General features: G+C 37.0%; 2 protein-coding genes across 2 annotated transcripts; both read left to right on the top strand.

Moving 5' to 3' along the window:
• The first annotated feature begins 1602 nt into the window (after window positions 1-1602).
• On the top strand, window positions 1603-2318 carry LOC127102816 (uncharacterized). Its single transcript, XM_051040146.1, has 2 exons — window positions 1603-1892; window positions 2159-2318. Exons 1-2 carry the CDS (start codon window positions 1603-1605, stop codon window positions 2316-2318), a joined length of 450 nt encoding a protein of 149 aa, XP_050896103.1.
• Window positions 2319-19075: 16757 nt separating this feature from the next.
• LOC127102814 (uncharacterized) lies at window positions 19076-20407 on the top strand. The gene has a single exon (XM_051040145.1). It carries the CDS (start codon window positions 19076-19078, stop codon window positions 20405-20407), a length of 1332 nt encoding a protein of 443 aa, XP_050896102.1.
• Window positions 20408-20912: the final 505 nt, after the last annotated feature.

The following is a 20912-nucleotide window of genomic DNA, read 5'->3' as shown; positions in this document are numbered from 1 at the left end:
TTCATTTGGTTTGAATGACACATACTGAGGCAGCTTTTTGTTTATAACTTTGAGCTTTTTTAACCACCATGTAATAATAGGTATATCCATTGCTAACTACTTTGAGCTTTAGCCTTTCTTTCGATGATGTCGCCTAAAATTCTTAGCCATATGACTTGAAAGATCTTTTCTTTCCACCCTCTCTTTGGAGTTAGGTAGAAGTATAGTTCCTAAAGTGTATGAAAAAGATTAAGTTTAGGGTTGCTCTTGGAAGTGAGCAAAGTTTAAAGTTTGGGGTTGGGGTACTAGAGAATATTGGCAAAAAAAATCAAAATTTATGAAAAAAAAGAAGTGGAAAAAGCACTTATTCAAAAAAAGTGAGAAAAGAAAAAGGGTGAAAGTATAAGAAGGACCTAAGATCTCTAGTACAATAAAAAAGGAACAAAAAGTATGTTGATAGAAGAAGAAATAGGCACCTAACTTCAAAGGTTTAGACCTATTTTCCTAAAAATATCCTACCTAAACATAAGCCAAGTTACAACTTGAAAATACCTCTAATGTGTGTGTTGTGAGTTCTATGATGAACTATATCAGAACATGATCAAGCTAAGCATAATTTATTTTGCATATTGATTGAGAGATAACCATATTCATTGAGTGAGTCAAAATGAGCTGAGACAGGTTGAGTACTCATCAATGTTGAGGAAGTTTCCAAATTTGTCAGATAGAAGTTGGAAGCTAGAACAATAGTCAGGTAAAAGAAATATTTAATTTGGTGATGTTTGATTTTTATTGTACGACTTGTTTCCTTTTGAAATATGCAGTTGCTGGCGAGTTACTCGGGGACAAACAACGATTCAAGTTTGGGGTTATGATGGCAGTCCATCATTGCATGAATTTAGTAAAAAAAATCGGATTAAAACAAGTGAAAGATGAGCCAAAATGAAGCAGAAAGACCAAATAATGAGTAAAAAATAGCTAGGTACGAAAATTATGGACTTAGTGAAACTTTGGGTGGAAATTGAGCAAAAAAAGTGCAGATTCGGGAAAAATCAAATGCACCATCACATACATTTTACTAGTTTTTATGCATTACACATATTTTATCTTGTTAGAAGCAGTCGTTATGGATTCGATCTTTTTATCACTTCGATATTATCGGTACACTTCCCGGGAAGTCATCAGAGATATTTTAAGTGTGGAGGGTTCATTCGACGTGCCACTGATTGCAAAAGTGCAGATGTTGTTGAGGTTGTGTTGTTTCCTAAACCCAAAGAGAGTATATATTCGAGATTCGTATTTGCGCGCCAAATAAAGATCTCCTTGAGAGGAGGCTATTAGATGCTCATGATGTTTCCTTCCTTGAGAGTGGAGAGAGAGGTTGCGAGTGTTGAGTTTCATGTTGTGTGTGAGTTCCCTGATGTTTCCCTAAAGATATTAACGATTTGCCGCCATAGTGAGAAGTAGAGTTTTCCATAGACTTAGTACCTGGTACTAGTCCTGTGTTGATGGCACCATATCGAATGTCTGTGTTAAAGTTGAGTGAGCTGAAGAAACAATTAGAAGATCTATTAGAAAAGAAGTTCATTAGGCCTAGTATATCATCATGGAGAAGATGGTAGCATGAGGTTGTGTGTTGATTATGGACAGTTGAATAAGGTTACTCTCAAGAACAAGTATCCTCTTTCTAGGATTAATGACCTTATAGATCAACTTGTTGTGGTATTCATCAACTACATCTTAGTGTATTCGAAATCAGATGAAAAGTATGCAGGACATATGAAAGTTGAGTTACAGAATTTGCAAGAGAATAAATTATATACGAAGTTGTCCAAGAGTGAGTTTTTGTTGCGTGAAGTGAGCTTCCTTGGTTTTGCTGGTTATTACAGGAGGTTTATAGAAGGATTTTTAAGGTTAGTTTTTCCGTTGACTCAGTTGACTCGAAAAGGATAAGCATATGTGTGAGTTGTTTAGTGTGAGGAGAGTTTTCAAGAACTAAAGAGGAAGTTGACGTAAGCGCTAGTTTTGATTTTCCCGAGTCCGAGTGAATCATTTGAGGTTGATTATGATGCATTGAAGATGGGATTAAGGGATGTGCTTATGCAAAATGGTCATGTTATAGCTTATGCTTCGAGACAACTGAAGGTTTATGAAATAAATTATTCTATCGATGATTTAGAGTTGGCAGTTATGGTGTTTGTGTTGAAAGTTTTGAGACATTATCTGTTTGGCTCTCGATTGAGGTGTTCAACGATCATAAGAGTTTAAAATACTTGTTTGATAAGAAGGAGCTGAATATGTGGCAAAAGGAGGTGGCTCGAATTTCTGAAGGATTATGATTTTGGTTTGAGTTACCATTGTCATACCCCAAAATTTGCCCGTTAATCTTGCAAGGCATTTTTTAAGGCACTCCAACTAATTTTTTTCAAGACATTGATCTCAAAGGAACAAAGACCCAGCACACAGGTGGCCAAATCCAGAAGATGGCCTAAACTAGCTTGCTCGCTAGGCGAGCAAATCCTTCGCCTAGCGAACCCTTCGTTACACCACTCGCCTAGCGAAGCTTGCGAATACCAGAAATTTTGGGCTTCATTCTGAGCCCATTAGGTCACAAAAATTCATTATAAATACCACAACTTCAGTCAGAGCAGGGGGACGAAAAACAGACGGACGGACGGAGACAGAGAGAAGGAACAGCAAACCCTGGAGGCTAACCCAAAGAACTCAGAGCAACCCTAAAGGAAACCCTGAAGGAAACTCATCTGCACAAAGGTTACCTCCGCCCAACTCAATCCGGCGCCAACCCTAAGAGTGACTTGCCAATTCAAGGTTGCAATTCAAGTGACTTGCCAATTCAAGGTTGCAATTCAATTGCAAACAGGTTTGCATTACTATTACCGCTTTATGTTCCCAATTTACATGTGATATTATAATTGAATTCATAAATATATTTGAGGTTTTGCATGTGGATTTAAATATGCCTGAATATCTTGAATGTTTAACCATGTAATTTCTGTAATGGACGCCATAGGGTTTGGAGCTCGCTGAAATCGTATTGTTCTAAAATTCAAAACCCGCAGCCGTTTGCTAGCACATCGCTAAGCGAACATGTAGCGAGCATTCACTAGGCCTTCGCTAGGCGAGGCAGCAGCGAACATGACAGTCGCTGACTTTTCTGTTCTGATCTTTGCTCATCTAACATGTTTTATTATCACCATGCATTGTTTACCTGACATCATTACTGTTGGGATTCCTTTTGGTTTGGTGCAGCTCTTGATTGCACCCTGATTTGGTATTCTGACCTGTTTTGCTGAATTTTGTAAGGGTTCACATATTCCCGGAAAAGGTAGCTTGCTAGGTATTCCACTTTATTTTTGGGATACCCCTTGTGGAGAGTCATCCTAATTACCTAATTAATTATAATGTGGAGATTCATCCTAATTACCTAATTGATTATAAAATATTGTCTTTGAATATGTGATCTTGGACCTCTCTTTGTTGCTTTACGGTATTACAGTATTACGGTCATGTCCCGCGAATGTGGGGATACACTTAGCAAAGACCCTTCGGTTAAATCATCATGTCCCTATAAGATAAATCATAGTCCCTCGGATGTTGCCTGCGAATATATGATTTTTGTCCCTCGATGACTCGTCGTTGTAGCCTACGGTTAAATGATGATTGTCCCTTCGAATGCTAAGGTATCCTTACAAATGTTGCCTTCAATGACCAATCGATGACCCTACGATGTCCCTTTTACATCCAAAGGATAAAATTACTTGCTTCTCAATAGTAAGGACAGTTTTACCCTCATAAGGATAGGAAATGCCCATAAAGACCTTGGGTAGGTATAACTCTTAAATGCTGACTCACAATTTAAAAATACTTTTCACACCTCACACTTTGCAAAACATCTATTAGAAAATCACCACTTGGTATACATTCGTACTAGAATCATTGCCAAGTTATATTTTTCTAAACAGCTTTCAAAATTAAACGAGATAAATACTTTGTATACGTTCGTACAAGAATCATTACAAAGTTAAACTCTCTTTTCAAAACATTTTCTAAGCAATTCACAAACACTTTTTCAGACAAGGAAAATAACATAAGTGATCAAGCAATTAAGAGCCCATGGATAACCATGGATACAAAGGGTGTTAACACCTTCCCTTTGTATAATGTACCTCCCGAACCCAAAAATCTAATTAAGGTCTTTCCTGTTCTTTTCCACCTTTCCTTATTGGATAAAAGAAAAGTCGGTGGCGACTCTTGCTATCCGCGACATTTGCTTTCCAAAGCAAAAACACACCAAAAGTCAGTTCACCGTATGACAACCATCTTGGTAAAGCTAATGTGGTAGAAAATGCTTTGAGTAGGAATTCGATGCATATTGTCGATGCTTATGGTTTGAGAATTGGATTTGATTAAGTAGTTTAGAGACCCTAGTTTGGTGTGCGAGATGACTCCTAACAATGTGAAATTAGGTATGTTGAAGCTGACTAATGGTATTTTTATAGAAGTTAGGGAGGGTCAGAAAGTTGACTTAGGATTGATTAACTGAATGGTATTAATCAATCAAGGTAAAAGGGGTAAACTTCAGGATAGACGAGAATGAGATACTGAGATTTTGCGACAGAGTTTATGTGCCACATGTGTCATACCTTAAGAAGAGAATTCTCGAGGAAGGTCATAGGAGTAGTAGGAGTATCCATCCCGATGCTACTAACATGTATCAAGATCTAAAGGAGATGTTTTGGTGGCTAGGAATGAAGAAGTAGGTTGATGTGTTTGTTTATGCGTGTTTGACTTGCTAGAAGTCGAAGATAGAGCATCATAAGTTGTCGAGATTGATGCAACCATTGAGCATTCCTGAGTGGAAATGGGATAACATTTCTATGGATTTTATGATGAGTTTTCCGAAGACAGCAAAAGAAAGTGATTTGATTTGGGTAGTGGTGGATAATATGACTAAGTTTGCTCATTTCATTCCGATAAAGATCAATTACCCGTTGCAGAAGCTTGTAGATATTTATATTGAGCAGATAATCAAGTTGCATGGTATTCCTTTGAGTATTGTTTCATATAGAGATCTGAGATTCATTTCGGGGTTCTAGGAGAGTTTGCAGGAAGCCTTGGGAACTAAGTTATGGTTGAGTTATGCTTATTATGATGAATTTAATAATTTATTTTGTTTGAAATATCTGGTTTGATGGTCGAGTTGTTTACTGTGACTTTACATTGGTTAATTTTGAGTTCGGTTTAGTGGTGAATCGATGTTTTATTGGCAGAGTTGGAAGTGGTGGTGATGCATTCATGTAATTGTTTATGTATCATTTTCATGAATTCATGTATTTCGGAGTTAGGTGGAACTTAGGTCTGTTGACGAGTCCTGATTTAGTATTGTGATCATCTATGAGTCCTGATCTAGTGTTGTGATAAGTATGGAGCTCAAGTTTAGTGTTGTAACCATTTATTAGCTTAGGTTTTAGTGTTATAACTCGTGGATGTATTCAATAACACACTTTTGAACTTCCAAACCTTGACACCACATGCATCAGAGTAGAGTCGAGGTGTCCATTGCATACATAATATTGCATTATGAATGATTGATGTTGATTGAATTATTGTGTGTATCTATCCTTATTATGTTAACACCGCAAACATATGTTGAATACATTCTCACCCCTATTTGTTGTTATGTGACAATTTATGCAGTTGATTACATATACTCAGGTATATGAGCCTTAGTGTCATGAGTGTTAGAGGATGGTTTAAGATGGTTGTCTTTATTCTTGTTTAATTATGTGCTTGTCTAGATTATGCGAATAATTCTCTGATAATGTAACAATTGGACGAGATTTGTTATGTTTATCTTTGAAAGTTGTTTTAATTATACCTTTCAGTTATGTTAAAGTTGAACTCCTATTGAAACTTTGAGATGTGTTAATTGGTTAAATGTTTTAATTCCGCTGCGACATTTTATAAGTTGAAATGATTGTTTGATTGAGAAGTATGTGTGACACCCTAAAGGTGATTTTTTTAAAATTTTATTTGGTATTCTCTATTAAATTAAGAGTCGTGGTTTTATAGTGTTACAATTTCTACATATTTTTTATCACATTTTAAACATTTAAAAATGTGTGACTGTTGTATTTCTTATTGCATTTTCATCATTTTCATACCACTTAAAATAATTGCATTCATAATTAGCATATTCGCTCTGTTAAAAAGGGTAACATTGCACACGTTTGGTAACTTAAAGGACCAAGTTGTTACAAAAACACCTTAAAAGACCAACATGTTACAAGAAAATAACTTAAAGTGCTTATGGAGTAATTTTGCCTATTTTTTAAGCGCGACGACGTTACAACCTCAGAAAAACCTTAGTGGTCAATGTCTGATAATATATCTCATGATAATGCTAAGACGAAGTACAAAGTATTAATATATTATATGCATTGTCTTAACTTTTTTAGGGAAAGACTAACCATTGAGATACTGAGTGAGATTACGATTCCGACTGATGTTCAACTGTTGATTTTGAGCTATTTTTAAAATTTTACTTTGGTAAAGAAAATTATTCATATGAATGCTATGATTCATGGATAGTCAGAATATTGATTATGAACTTGTATTTGAAAAAGAACACCATGCATAAAAATATTTTCAAAAACTCTAGACCTAAAGTTAGTCAACTTGTCGCATGAAACATGTAACATATTTTTGAATCATCTAATTATTTTGTTTGAGGACAAACAAAAGGGTAAGTTGGGGAGAGTTGATAAGTTCCAGATTTACGTTAAATACTTTGGAACATGTATGCTTATTTCACAATGAATCATTGTAAAAAAACCCTAATTTATCTATGAAAAATAAAGAAACGTCCATTTTAGCTTTCTTGTATACATTTATCAAAAACAGGTGAAAAGAACTGGAAAACCATGAATTAGCACGAAGAAAATAGGCAAAAGCAGAATCCTGCAAAAGCAAACCTCGCTAGGCTCCATCTACAGGCGTGCTATGTGTAGAATAAGGCTAGGTGGGAGCACCTGGTGCAACAACTTCATGGCGAAACAAAGGTTAGTGCGATGGACTTCACTTATGGATTCAAGAAGTTGACTCCCTACACCTGTTGTCGTTGATCATGGGTCTTCGCTACCATCACCCTCTTCAACCTTAAGCTATTTTTGTAGCTTATTTGAGTGGTTAATTAGCCACGTTGCATGACGCCTACATGCTCGTTATGCAACATGTATTTCATGCAAAGGTACAATGTGGACAAGGCGGCCTCTTTGCGTTCTCCTCTAACTCGAAAACCATTTTAATACTAATATATTCATTTACATGCACTTGCTCTCCTGAGAACTCCACCAAGGATCCTTGGAATGATGTAGCTCTTTCAGATCTAATTGAAACCTCTCAAAAGCATCTCAATTGGGAGTATTAGTAGAGCTCTCATGGCCGATCAACACGAGTCTAATTTCCTCATCATAATATATAATTTTCACCATTGGGTCGTTATCATGATGATAAATACCCACAACATCCTTATTAGAGAATGTTATCTCGTATCTGGCTATCTGTTCCAAATCTGAGTCAAATTTGGCATGTGATCCCTCTATTATCATAACCTGACAGGCATATCTCATATGGGCGAAGCTAGTCTCTCCGCCTCCAGCAAACCCCCCTGCTATGGTATTAAGGGTATGACACACTAACATATATTCATCCTCTCTATGGCTCATTGCCCTTTATGGACCTTGGGATTCTGGAGAAATCTTGCCTTTAGGACTTTGTCCTGATTGATTGGTGAGCATTATCCAAGACATATTTTTTTAAATGGCCTTCCTGGATAAGTCGCTCGATTTCCTTCTTTAGTTAGCAACAATCATTTGTATGACTTTCACCTTACGATATATGCACCATTTGCCTACTTTCGACCCCATGGTATCAGATTTGGGGGATTGAAGGAGGCGTAATATCATGGGTCTGTAGTACCTCTTGCCATATTTTCTCACGACGAGTATAAAATGGGGTGAAGTTTTCTACAGATCGGTCATTATGCTTAAAGGTCGCCCTGTCTCTTATGGGTGAGGTGTAATGTCTATTTTTCTACTGATGCTAGGAGTCAAAATTTTCAAACGCTTGCTCTTTGGTGTTTATCGCCTTCTTCTCAGTGTTACTTTCTCCTCCTTTGATATAACTCTCAGCGCAAGTCATGACCTTTGACATGAAGGTGACTAGTTTCTAGGCAAGGGACTCGTTGAAAAGTCCCCCATAACCTGTTTTTAGAAGGCTCCTACAAACATATCATGGTTTGGATGGATAACCTTAATAGTCATCTCATTGAAGCAGGTGAGATACTCCCTCAAGGACTATGTTGTTCCTTGGTCCAAGTTAAACAAGCTCGGTAGTGGACATTTTTTAATGCTTACTCGCCAAAAAATGATGGACCAAAGTCTCTCATACTAGCTCTTACTGATGATTGAGAGACACAGTAGGTTCATATACCATTTTAAGGCGATATCCTTAAAAGTTTTGGAAATGAGCTTCACTATAGAGATTCTTAAGCTCTTCCAATCGCCATTTGCAGGTTGATGGGAGCAAGTGCTCTTATGAATAACATCTCCCATCAAACTTTGTGAGTGAAGGCGACTTAAGGTTTTATAGTACGGAGGCTCCCTAAATATCATCAGAGAGAGGTTTGGGATTCAAAATTTCTATATCTTAGATGGGATTAGCCTTATGCTGACGCTGTTGGAGGTCATGTATGATGTCTTTTAAAGTTTGATTATGGCGACTTATGTCGTCCATAATATCACACGTCTCTTATATGACTTCCTGGTCGTCGTCAAAGGTGTTGTCAGCTGACGTAGTTGTCCTCGTGGTCACCATGATGGATGGGATGACGAGAATAATATATGGTGGTTGTTTATTAAGTGTGTGCTCCATGTCAGTTTTATCGGGGCCCACGGTGGGAGCCTATTTTACTTCTTAAAAAAGTGCAACAATGATAACCCCTATTGTGTAGGGTTGTCTGAGTGTCTGTAGGGTATGTGGATGGTACGTAGGGCTACCTCATGCAAAGTGGTGTTAAGTTCTATGTACTTTTTTGGGGAAAATTGGAGACTTCTTCCTTTATTTTAAGACTGAAGTATTTATAGAGGCTTTATGGTTCCGAATCAGAATAAAAAAGTGACTTTCCCTCATTCCACGACTAAGAAACTTGGTCAATATAAGACTTGGTCTTCCTTGAATTATGGAGAAAATCTTTCCTCCTTAGTTAGGTAACATGGGACGTGTTATGACCCATGTTATATAATGTTCAAGATGCCACACCAACTTAGGCGACCCAAACCCAATATGGGCGAGTTATCATGATCGCCCCATCAATCTTATGGCCCATTTAGAGCGGGCTCTGGCGTCGCTCGACAAGTCGCCCCCCGCTAGTGGGTCTTGACCTTCTTACTTCTCATAAGTTATCACATTTCAGGACATAATAAACTATATAGGTTGTAATACCCCAAATTTTGCCCTAAGATTAGTCGAATCATCTCGCATTCTGTTGCATTTTTGCATTTAACTAGTTACTAACAAGTTCTTGTAGTTGGTTGATTTTTGCAGGAAATATCGCGTGGTGCGCTCTTTAGCTTATGAAGGGAAAAACGGTCATTTGTTTACAGCCGGCCGTCAAGCTTGAATATGAGCTGTAATCAGGAACTTTGGTTTGTTTGATCTGGTTGGGAGATTTTAATCAGAAATGGTGTCGGAAGTGAAGTTAGTCGGATAACCATATTGCATTGTACCGTCATTTTATTTTAAATTAATTTTATTTAATTCTATTTTATATTTCATTTCATTTTTAAAAAATAGATCATCTCATTTTAAGTTTATTTCATTTTAAAATAACTAATCCCGTTTTAAGTTTTCATTTCATTTTAGATAACTTCATTTTAAAAAAAATATATAACTTTATTTCATAGTTTTATTTTAATTCTATTTCCAATTTTAAACAAACAGCATATGCAGTAGTTTTCATTTTGTTTTGCATAATCATAATAATAATTTTACACAAAAATAAGGAATTTTTATTAATTCTTTACACAAAAATAATAATACATAAAATTACAAAAATAATAAAGTACATTTTCTACAAAAAGAATCATAAAATTCTTAAGTTACTAAACTGTCTGATGTCTATTCGATCCGATTCTCCGACTTTTCCGACATATCTTCAAACCTGCAAAATGAGCAAAACAAGTAAATTGAATCGGTTAATTTGACACCCTTAGAGATATCATCATCGGGTGTCCGGTTCGCGACCTCGGCCAGAACAGGGCAGATGTTTGTTCTTATCGAAAGGCACCGAAAGATGAAGAGGAAAATTGCATTGTGAGATTGCTTGGCCAAAAAGAGATTATACAGAAAAGAGCTTATTTGAAAAGCCGGTTTGAGAGGAAAATTGCATTTTGAGATTGCTTGGCCAAAAAGAGATTATACAGAAAAGAGCTTATTTGAAAAGCCGGTTTGAGAAATGATTTTTCTCAGGAGGACGGTTTGCCCCAAATGGGACCTTAACTCCAATCGTCCTATGAAAAAACACAATTCCAACAAAAAGTCCAACAAGCTGAAATAGTTCAAATAAAACCAATTCAGAAAAACAGTTCAGAAAGCCAGTCCATCGAACCGGTTTAATTAACAAGTTTTCAAATCCAGTGGATCCGTTCAACAATCCAAGCAATAGTATTTTTCCGAAAAAAAGCAAGCAAATAAAAAAAAAACTTTAGAAAACCACACAAGATCCTGTCAAACTCAGCACCAATATCTCCTGAAAAAGAGGCGTTAAGTTCGCAACGGCATCGCAAAAATCGTCCAGGCCCATCAAACGGAAGTATAAGAGTTTCATATGGTTCTTCAAAAAAGGGGGATCGAAGAGAAGAACTCGCCGCAGCGGCTCAACAACAACAGAGGTTCAGAGGAGCCTCTGCTCCTTCATCATCACCTCGGATCACAAACGGAGAAAGAAAAATAAGCAAACCTTGAGAATAACGATCCGACGGTGCAAGTAGGAGTGAAGGCTCAGAAACTCTTCTGAGTTCATTATCATCATCACACGAAAGAGAAGAGGATCCGAACGGAAACGGCGCCAAACCCATCGAACCGTCACCGTCGAAGCCGCAGCCAGAGGCCTCAGAAAGTTCTCATCACCAACCGCTCTTCACCATCAACAGGTATAGATTTTCGGTCATTAATAATTTCCGGATGATTTCTTTATGTTTCGTGTTTAGGTATAGTGAATTGAAGAAGAAATAGGAGCATGCATCAATGGAAAAGAAGGGGAAAGAAGCTTTCAGAAAAGCATCCATGGCTGCGATGCACACATGCAGGAAGTGAAGAAGAGGAAAAAGGATTGTCAAACCCTAACCAAGACAACCTAGCCTTTCAATCTGTTTCTGCTTTACCGTCCTTCACTATCTTCCACTTTTTTTTTTGCTCATTGTTTTATTATAATAAACGCAATTTTTTTAAAAATATTAATATTGGAAAATTAGTAGGGGTTTAATAACTGGGATTCCTCAAATAGTTCGTAGATTTTTATATAGGTTTATTGTAACTAATTTGTTTTAGTAATTTATAGTAAAAAATATCCTTATACCTGTAAGACCCCAATTTTGTCCCTAAGATCCCTCATGGCATCATATCATATCATATCATTGCCTCAAGGATCATTGTGCACCTTGCTTCCCTCTAGTGGGTGGGTTATCTTGTGAGTGCGGTTCTTGATCACCAAGCATGTCTAGCATTTGTATATCATTGCTTTTCATTTGTTTACTAACCAAAACTACAAAAATATTGTCATCTAACCATGTTACTTGCAGATGAAGCAAACTAGGTCAGAACAGTCAATACATTCATTGAGCAATGGATGGTGGCCATTCTTGAAGAATTTGGGCACCATGATCATTCATAAGAGATTCATATGAGTTGTGACATCATTTTGAATCAAGATCTCAAATGGAAGAGGCTTGAAATTCATCAAAGCATGGCTCAGTCAACCAAAACCCTAGCAAAGTCAATTGTGGTCAACTGTGCATTTAATCAGTGATTTGATGGTGGGAAATGGTTTGAGAGGTCTCGTTCATGTCCATACAAGCCTCATATAACATGTCAAACATCATCATTGAGGAATTGAAGGTCAGACAAAAAGTTTCCCAAAATAGCAAATGACCTGTAATTTCCAACTGCCAAAAATGGAAAGGTCTTCTCCTCAACTTAACACCATCAAGAAAGCTTCAAATCAAAATTTGTCCAACATGAAAGTTGAAGATCTTGCTCTTGCCTTTCCAAAAAGTCCAAGAACACTCATTTCTCATGTGTGGTTGGCAAGTTGTGATAAAATCATTTTCAAGAAAAGTTGAACTTCAAGGAGGCATAACTTTCAAACCATTTGGCCAAATTGAGTGAGGTTTCTTTGAGCAAATCCCATTTGACATGAAATATCATAATCCATCATCACATTTCATCAAAAATCATCACATAAAAAGGTCATTTTTCAAGTGAACCATTTAAATTTTGGTGGGAAAAATAGTGAATTTGGAAAATACACATGATTTTCACTCCAAACCAATGCCAATCATTTCAAAACAGAAATTTGGACTTGCTTCAACTGGTTTTGCACTGTTCCATTGGTTCTATTTGAAAAAGGGCATTTTTGCCAAATTGCATAACATGAGCATTCACTAATCCATTTCCATTTTGCTAATCATGATTAAGAAACTGGATTAAGAGGTGGTATATAGTCTTAATTGTAACAGAATTTCGAGATCACCAATCACAATCTCAGATCCAAACTGAAAATTTCTCAAATTCTCTCAAATCTTCTCAAAACTTTTTCTCATTTTTTCATCAAATTTCACGATTCTTCTTGCTTTCTTTTGTGCTAATCATCATTTACAGATGTTGTTGAAGAACTGTTGAAGCAATCGTGGCCAAATTCATGCTGGATCTTAACTGTTGAACATTGAAGTTTCACATGGCAGTTGAAGATTTCTGTGCATTCAAGATTTGTTGAGTTGTTTCCTTGCCTTCATTCATCTTCCTATTGATCATAGAAGTTCTGTTTTCACCATTGGAGCTTGGAATCCAACAATTCAAGATCTGCATCTTCCAATAGGTAAGAATTCGAATCCTTCAATTCTTGAAATCATGATATGGCTTTTGTAGATCCTAGTTCATAGATCATGTTGCAACTTGAATCGTGTAAATTCATTAAGTATTGATGAAGATATCTTGATTTGAAGTTTGAACACCAAAACTTATCTGATTCGAATCTTTTGCTGTGCATAAAATTAGATGAAATCATGATTAGATTAGTGATGTGTGTTGAATGCTGAGTCGATCCATATACGGTTTGCAAATTTCTGTGACTTTTTGTTCTTGATGATGATGAATGCTGAAGAACATGATGAACTTGTTTGCATTTCGTTCCCAGCGCGCGCTTTGATCCATATTGCCTTGCGTTTGCATGGGAATCGTGTTTGTGTAGCCATGAGCGAATAGTACTGTGCCACGTCCGTTAATGAAACGGAGCGTTTCATCCTAACGCGCCGTATTTACAAAATTGCCACTCGTTCATTTAATTTCATTTGTTTTCTCAAATTTTTATTTCATTTCATAATCAAACTTCAAAAAATCATAAAAACTTCATGGATAATCCAAATTGAGTGGGAATTTTGCATTGATCTCCATTTTTCCTCTAGTTTTTTATAGGCATGATAGCAAAAGTTGTGCACGGCTTGTTTTTACTTTGGTCTAATGGTTTTGATCATGTATGCTTTTTGCCTATGTTTTACCATTTTGATTGTGAAATCTTGATGCTTGCTCCAAAATGCTTGAAATTTTATATGCATGATCTAGACTCACTCCTGGTCATTTTGGTATATGGTTTGCTAATTTTGCATTTCTGGATTGTGAGATATGATGTGATCTTTGAAGGTGTGACAATGTATGTCACACCATGTCTTGTTCATGATCTTGATTTTATTTTCCATGCTTATGCTATGCCAATTGCTCTGTATTTTTTCATGCTAATACTTATGGATGTCTATTTTGCTTGTGATTTTTCCTGGAATTTTTGAATGCATTTTCTATTTGTTTGAGAATTTTTCCCCTATTTGACCAATTGTGAACATTTTGTGAGTCATGATACCATATGTTTTGGGAAATCCTTGGTGTTTATTGGATGACTTTGAAATTTGGCATGTGTATTATAGACATCTTGAAGTTTGCCATGGCTTTGATTTAATTCATTTATCATGTTTGGTTGCTGTTTTATGATTGCATGAACTTGATGTACCATTTAGTGACTTGTATGAGCTTGCTTGAACATGCTTTGATTTGTTGATTTTAATTGACTGGCTTCCCTTTATCCAAATGCCATGAAATTTGGTGTGTTGCTCATTCAATGTGTTCTGTTTGAGCATGATTTTTCCTGGAATTTATTGAGCCATTTTGGTATTGATATGCTTGTGTTCATTCTGTTTACATCATTGAGTTCTCAACTTGCCTAGTTTGACATGATTTGCTTATGAAATGCAATTGGTGTATAGTTTTGATATGGGACCAGCTGGAATTTGTTCTTATTTGATTAATCTTGATTTTGATCAACTTTCATGTTCTGTTTTAAATTTTTTCTCCTCTTGTGACCCTAGGCTTTGGCCTAAGGGTTTACTTCTCACATTTGAGTTTGTTTTCAGGTTGAAGAAGCAAATGCTTTAAGGAGATTAATTCAAGTTGATTGAGTTTGGTTTATTTGATTGTCATGAACTAACTTGGTTTGTTTTGTAGGATGCTAGCTCATTTCATTTGAGTTTGTGCTTTGCACATGTGATTGATTGTGTTGACTGTTGGTTCATATCTTGTCTGTTTTGACTTTGTGATTGGAATACTGATTATATTTGATTGATTTCAGGTACCATAGTTGCTTTAGTTCCTTTGTGAACTTGCTATTGCTTTGCTTTGCTTAAGCATTGAGGTAGAATCTCTTGTCTCCATGTAGTCTGGAAGACCTGGCTTGTTATTTAGCCAGGCACCTGTCTAAAGTCCTCCTTAAGAGGCAATGTTTGTGATTGTTTAATTTTTGTCCCCAAGCAGGTGAAGTCCTTTTAATAAGGCAATTGGTAGACAAAAGAGATGTATAGTCCATCTCCTACTATTCTGTGAGTCACTCACCTTGCTCACACCACATGTGTTGATGCATAGTGAGTAAAAGCCCAAGATCTATCGAGTCATTAACTTGTGGAGAGAGTTCCAACTTTCTGAACTCCCACACCTTCTGATATTCAATGCTCTCCCTGACCAGGGATAAGAGTGATGAGGCACACCCCTCATATCCTTTCATCTGCTTCACCTTGGCTCTCAATGTCAAGGTTAAGAGCACCATTTACCCTATTCCAGTTGACTTTTAAGTCTAACCCTTTGATTGAGCCTAATTGTTTGGTTATAGTGGGTGCTAAATGACTTTGTGTGATTGATTGATTACTTCATATGTACATGTTTGCTTGCATACCTTGGTGCATCTATCATCATTAATTGTTCATTATTGCATGATCATCATTTCATATCTTTGTGATCCATCTTTGGTTTACCCATTGAGGACAACAGTAAGTCCATTAATTGGCCATTGTTCCTATGATTTGGAAGGGATAGAGTGTAAGACCATTTCATTTGGCCACTTATGTCCATTGCTTACATCTTTTGATTTGTTTGTTGCATGTGAGGATGCAATTGTAAGACCATGTTGTTGGCTTTTGTACTCCTATGATCATCCTTTGGAGGTTGGTATAAGTCCAGATAGATTGGCATCTGACATCCATGTTTTGTTTTATTTTAGGAGATTGGTGTAAATCCATTTATTGGTATCCGGTATCCGCTTTTGTTTGTGAGATTGGTATAAGTCCATTAATGGCTTCCGGTATCATTATTTTGTTTTAGGAGATTGGTGTAAATCCATTTATTGGTATCCGGTATCCGCTTTTGTTTGTGAGATTGGTATAAGTCCATTGATGGCATCCGGTATCACCTTGCTTTTATTTGTTATTGCTCATTTGTCTATTCCTAAGGACGCACTTGAATCATCTTCTATATGATTTCAAGAGGTGAACCTTTCTAGGAAGTTTTACACTCCATTATCCATTCACCCTCTTTGTTCCTGAACCTTTTCACACTTTGCTTTCAAAAACTTTGAATTGTTGTGCAAACATCTTCATGTCTTTTTCAAATTAGAAACCTGGACCCTAAGTCCTTGACTTTTCAAACTCCATTTCATAACACTTCTTTGAATCAATCCTAATCATACCTTGACCATATTTTGTGAATACTCATAATCAGTTAACTTCACACATTCAATTGTTTTGTGGCTTTGTCCATTGTTAATACGTTTTCATACATTAGCCGTAGGTTTCAATTACCATAGTGGTTGATGTAAATCTTACCTTATCCTTAGTGAGTTGATTGTAAATCTTCCATACTTATTATAGGGTTAACCCCTCACTAGTATGTAGAAGCCGTCCTCGCATGGTGGATTGTTGGTATTGGTTGAGTTTTCTCCCATTGGTAATGAAAAGCCTTAGTGCTTGTGTTTTAAAATGAACTCACCAATTTTTGGAAATCTTTTAGCCGAACTACGGCGTTTTGATCCTTACCTTTGATGGAAGGTACGTAGGCAACGGGTTCATCCGTTCAAACACAAAAATAATAAAATTGTATATTCTTTTCTCATCTTCCCATTCATGTTTTCACAATATGTCATAAACAAATAAACATTTTCATACAACAAGTGTGAAAAGGGCTCCCTAGGAGTACCTAGGACGTGATGGGTGCCTAACACCTTCCCATTGCGTAATTTACCCCTTACCCAGACTCTCTGATCTTTTTATTGGTTTTCTACGTGTAAAACTTCTTAGGTTTTTGTTCGCTTTTTAACCATTCCTTAGGATAAATAAAAGTGCGGTGGCGACTCGATTTCTTTGTATGCTTTGCTTATGGTTTAATCAATAAATCATATAGCGACGAATACACCGCTACAATACCATTAACATGTTTTAACAATAAGCTGTAGTTAGTCTTATTAATTTACTAGCTTTTAAAAAATTTGTTTCATTAGCAATATGAGTCGTTGGTCAAAGTTAGATGAATGGTGAGGATAAAAGGTCCACTTGTTAGAAATCTTTGTTTTAAATTAAGAATTAGCTTTTTTTCTAAATAAAACTTAATTTTCTTTCTTATCGTTAAAATGCAAAAATTAAAATTAAAATAGATCTTCTTTTTTTTTGTAAAATAATTAAAAATATGACATGGGTTTTTCCTTAAAATAATAATAAAACCATAAAAAATTCAAAAATTGTATTTTTCTCTTTCAATTTAGCAGTTTCATTTTTGCCGTTGATTTATGTCTAACTTTTCACTAATGTTCTCTGTGTTTCTCCTCAGATCATGCTTAAATTCCGATTAATATTTATTCAGTTTATTTTGTTCTATGGATGTAATTCACGCGAGGCCATGGTCGCGGTTTATTTTATTTTGCATTTTTTTGGGATTTGTAATTTACGCGAGTGATCGTCGCGACAGCTTTCTGTACTTTCAGCACTTTATTTCTGCCATATAATATTTTGCCATGTTTGCATGTTTTACCGTTATTTTCCCTTCCGAAGGAATTAGGTCTAGCCGTTTGACCGCCGAGTCAATAGCCTTACCCTTTGAATGTTTCAAAACCCTAGTCAGCTTAGGCGTCCCGCCGCAGACCAAAATGCCCTTTACCTTAGCTTTAGGTCAAAGAGTCGCTGTACTCTGTTGTAGGGTTTCTCGCCGTGGAATCCCTAATAATTTCAACCCTAATTTTAATTACCAAGTTCAACGTAGATATTGGAGTCTCCGCTCTCCACGTAAGCGTGTCCTTAAGATACGTTTATTCCCCATTGAAACCTTGACCACATTCAAGACGTTTCTAACCTCCCTTACGAGGGGAACTACAATTACTCTGATTCCATTCCCGTCAGGATATGTAGGCACAAGATGCGACGTCTTGCCGAGTAAACTTAGGACTAACCCTTAGGTCTCTTTTAGGTCACTCTATCCTTTAGCTCAATACATATTCCAAACCGATAATAAAAATAAAAAGACAGACAATAAACAAAAGGTTCCTGTAGAGTACTACAGAAGTTTAGGGTGCTAGTACCTTCCCTAAGCTTAACCAACCCCTTACCTAGGTCTCTCCCCGCATTGTGCTTACGATGCAAGAATAGGTTTTTCCTCTTTTGACCTTTTCCTTCGGATAAATCAAAGAGCGGTTGTGAATTAAGAATGGGGATTCAAGCTAATTAATACTTTGATATCCTATTTTCACCGCAACAGAAAATGGCGACTTCACTGGGGACAAACATAATTAAGGGTTGCCCCTATTTTGTTTATTGTTAATTGTCTGTATCTATTATTTATTATGGGGGGTATCTTTGTTGTAAGATAAGTCCTACACCCGGACTTGAGTGGACTTATTATAGGAGGTGATAGATTCAACGAAGCTTATAGGGAGTTGAATCCCGACCAAGCCGACTTGAGAATCACCGCTCAGTTGAGGCCCTTTTGAAAGGTAGTTCTGTTGAACGAGTAATCGTGAAGACACTTACTATCTTCGATGGGAGCCTATGACACTGGGGACCGTAGTTACCTTAACACCACTTTGGTCTTATCTAGGACGTAGTGCGGGGACTATGAGGGAGTAATCCCAAAATAGTTGCTACGCGATACCACACTCAGAAGAGGTTCTCTTGAGAATATTATTAACCACCGAGTCAATTGGGAAATTGATAATATCCGAAAGATGGACTGATGACTTTGGGAACCAATTTAGAACCCTTGTTCCGCAGGTACAATTAACCCTATAGTATATACCTCTGTGGGATGGGTAGACCTTGACTTCCGCTCATATACCTTTAACCTAGGACTTTGTGTGTTTGTGTGCATTACATCCATAAAACATCACATTGCATTACATCTCATGGAATTCAAACTTTATTTATGAACATCGCAGGCTACCATGGATTACAATAAGAGAAACACCTTGAAATATTCTTTTAAGAATTTTAAGTTGGATGACCTAAGGAAGCTAGGAGCCTTGGTTGAAGATCAAGAGAGGTTCAAGGACAAATACGGAAGGCTTTTATCCTTATTGAGAATCCAAGTGAAGGATGGGCTTCTTTCTACGTTACTACAGTTCTATGATACGGATTACCATTGTTTCACGTTCCCAGATTATCAGCTATTACCTACCTTAGAAGAGTACTCTCAGTTGGTGGGGTTACCTATTTTGGATAAGTCCCCGTTCCCTTTCTTAGAGAAGGACCCTAAAGAGGAAGACATTGCTAAAGCCATATGCTTAAAGGTGTCCGACATCAAAGGCAATATGATCACCAAAGGCGGAACTGTAGGGTTACCTACGCATTTCTTAATCAAGAAAGCCCAATATTATGCCGATCATTTAAGCATGCCTACCTTTGAGACAATCCTTGCTTTGCTTATTTATGGAATGCTACTCTTCCCAAGTTTTGAAGGATTCGTTGACATTAACGCCATCAAAATATTCATGAAGAACAATCCAGTACCAACGTTATTGGGTAACACTTATCATTCCATACATCTCCGGAATTTTCATGGTGGAGGAATGATCACCTGTTGTGTGCCTTTATTATACAAGTGGTTTATTTCGCAGTTGCCTAAGTCTTTCTTGAGTCTTGACAAGGGATTTTGGTCACCAAGGGTCATGGCGCTGACACACTCGGACATCGTTTGGTATAATCGTGTGTATGATGGAATACTAATTATTGACAGCTGTGGAGACTTTGCCAACGTACCTTTACTTGGTTTTAATGGAGGAATCAGCTACAATCCAGTCCTAGCTCGCCGACAGTTAGGGTATCCCTTGAAAGAACCGCCTAAAGGTGTTCATGTGGAGAAAATCTTCTTTAAGGGTGACAAAGAACTTCAAGATCAGATTGTATCCGCTTGGCGTCATTTGCACAAGAAGGGCAAAGAAAGTCTGGGAAAGCCAAATTGTGTGTCTATGGAACCTTATCTTTGTTGGGTCCGGGAAAGAGCCATCAAGCTGAAGATGCCTTATTCGCGCCAAGATCCTTTACCTCCGAGAAGAGAACCTGTTTTAGTATTCATGTCTGAAGCTGAAAAGTTGGAAATCACTTTGAAGAGAGCACAACATGAGGCAGAAACGTGGAAAGATAAATATCAGGTTCTCGTCAGTGAGAATGAAGAGCTACAAAGGCAGCTGCAGGCGAAGAATGAAGAAGTGCTTTCCTACAAAAAGAGAAGAATCTACGAGGATTTATTTTCCTCCGACTCTCCGCCTACTCGTTGAAGTCGTGGGCTATGCTTCCTTAGGGCTTTCGTAGCTTTTATTTAGCTATTTTCTTGTTAAGATTTTTTAAGAATATTTATTTGTAATCCATTTTTCAAATCAATAAATAAAGATCCCAGTGGTATTCCGCGATATTCATAAATGCTTGAATTCCATGAAATCTTTCATTCGCATTTTGCATCACATTTTGCATTTCATGTGTCTCCCGGTTGTCTCATACTCGGTTCTCCCATCAACAGTTTCGTCACACTGAATCGATACAACACTAGAGCTCAAGCTCGAAGAAGGATGGAAGAGCACGCTCAAGAGATGGATCACGTTAACAATGAGCTAGCAGACCTTCGAGGGAATGTAGGAACAATTATGGAATTACTCCAGGTTATCAATGCAAAGATGGATACTCAGCCTACTGTGGTTTCTGAGATCAACACTACCGCTGCCGTAGATCCTCCGGTTGTTTCAGTTGAGAACCCGTTTCCTTATGGTCTTTCGCAGAGTTTCATAC

Source organism: Lathyrus oleraceus, chromosome 7 (genome assembly GCF_024323335.1).
Source record: "Lathyrus oleraceus cultivar Zhongwan6 chromosome 7, CAAS_Psat_ZW6_1.0, whole genome shotgun sequence".
NCBI classification, from domain to species: domain Eukaryota; kingdom Viridiplantae; phylum Streptophyta; class Magnoliopsida; order Fabales; family Fabaceae; genus Lathyrus; species Lathyrus oleraceus.
The sequence above is the reverse complement of the archived record's forward strand: the minus strand, read 5'-3'. Positions and strand labels throughout refer to the sequence as shown.

Coding starts and splice junctions, on each gene's coding strand:
- LOC127102814 (XM_051040145.1), top strand. CDS start 19,076: ATGGATTACAATAAGAGAAACACCTTGAAATATTCTTTTAAGAATTTT.
- LOC127102816 (XM_051040146.1), top strand. CDS start 1,603: ATGAGGTTGTGTGTTGATTATGGACAGTTGAATAAGGTTACTCTCAAG. Junction 1,893..2,158: donor TTTATAGAAGGATTTTTAAG/GTTAGTTTTTCC, acceptor TCGATGATTTAG/AGTTGGCAGTTATGGTGTTT.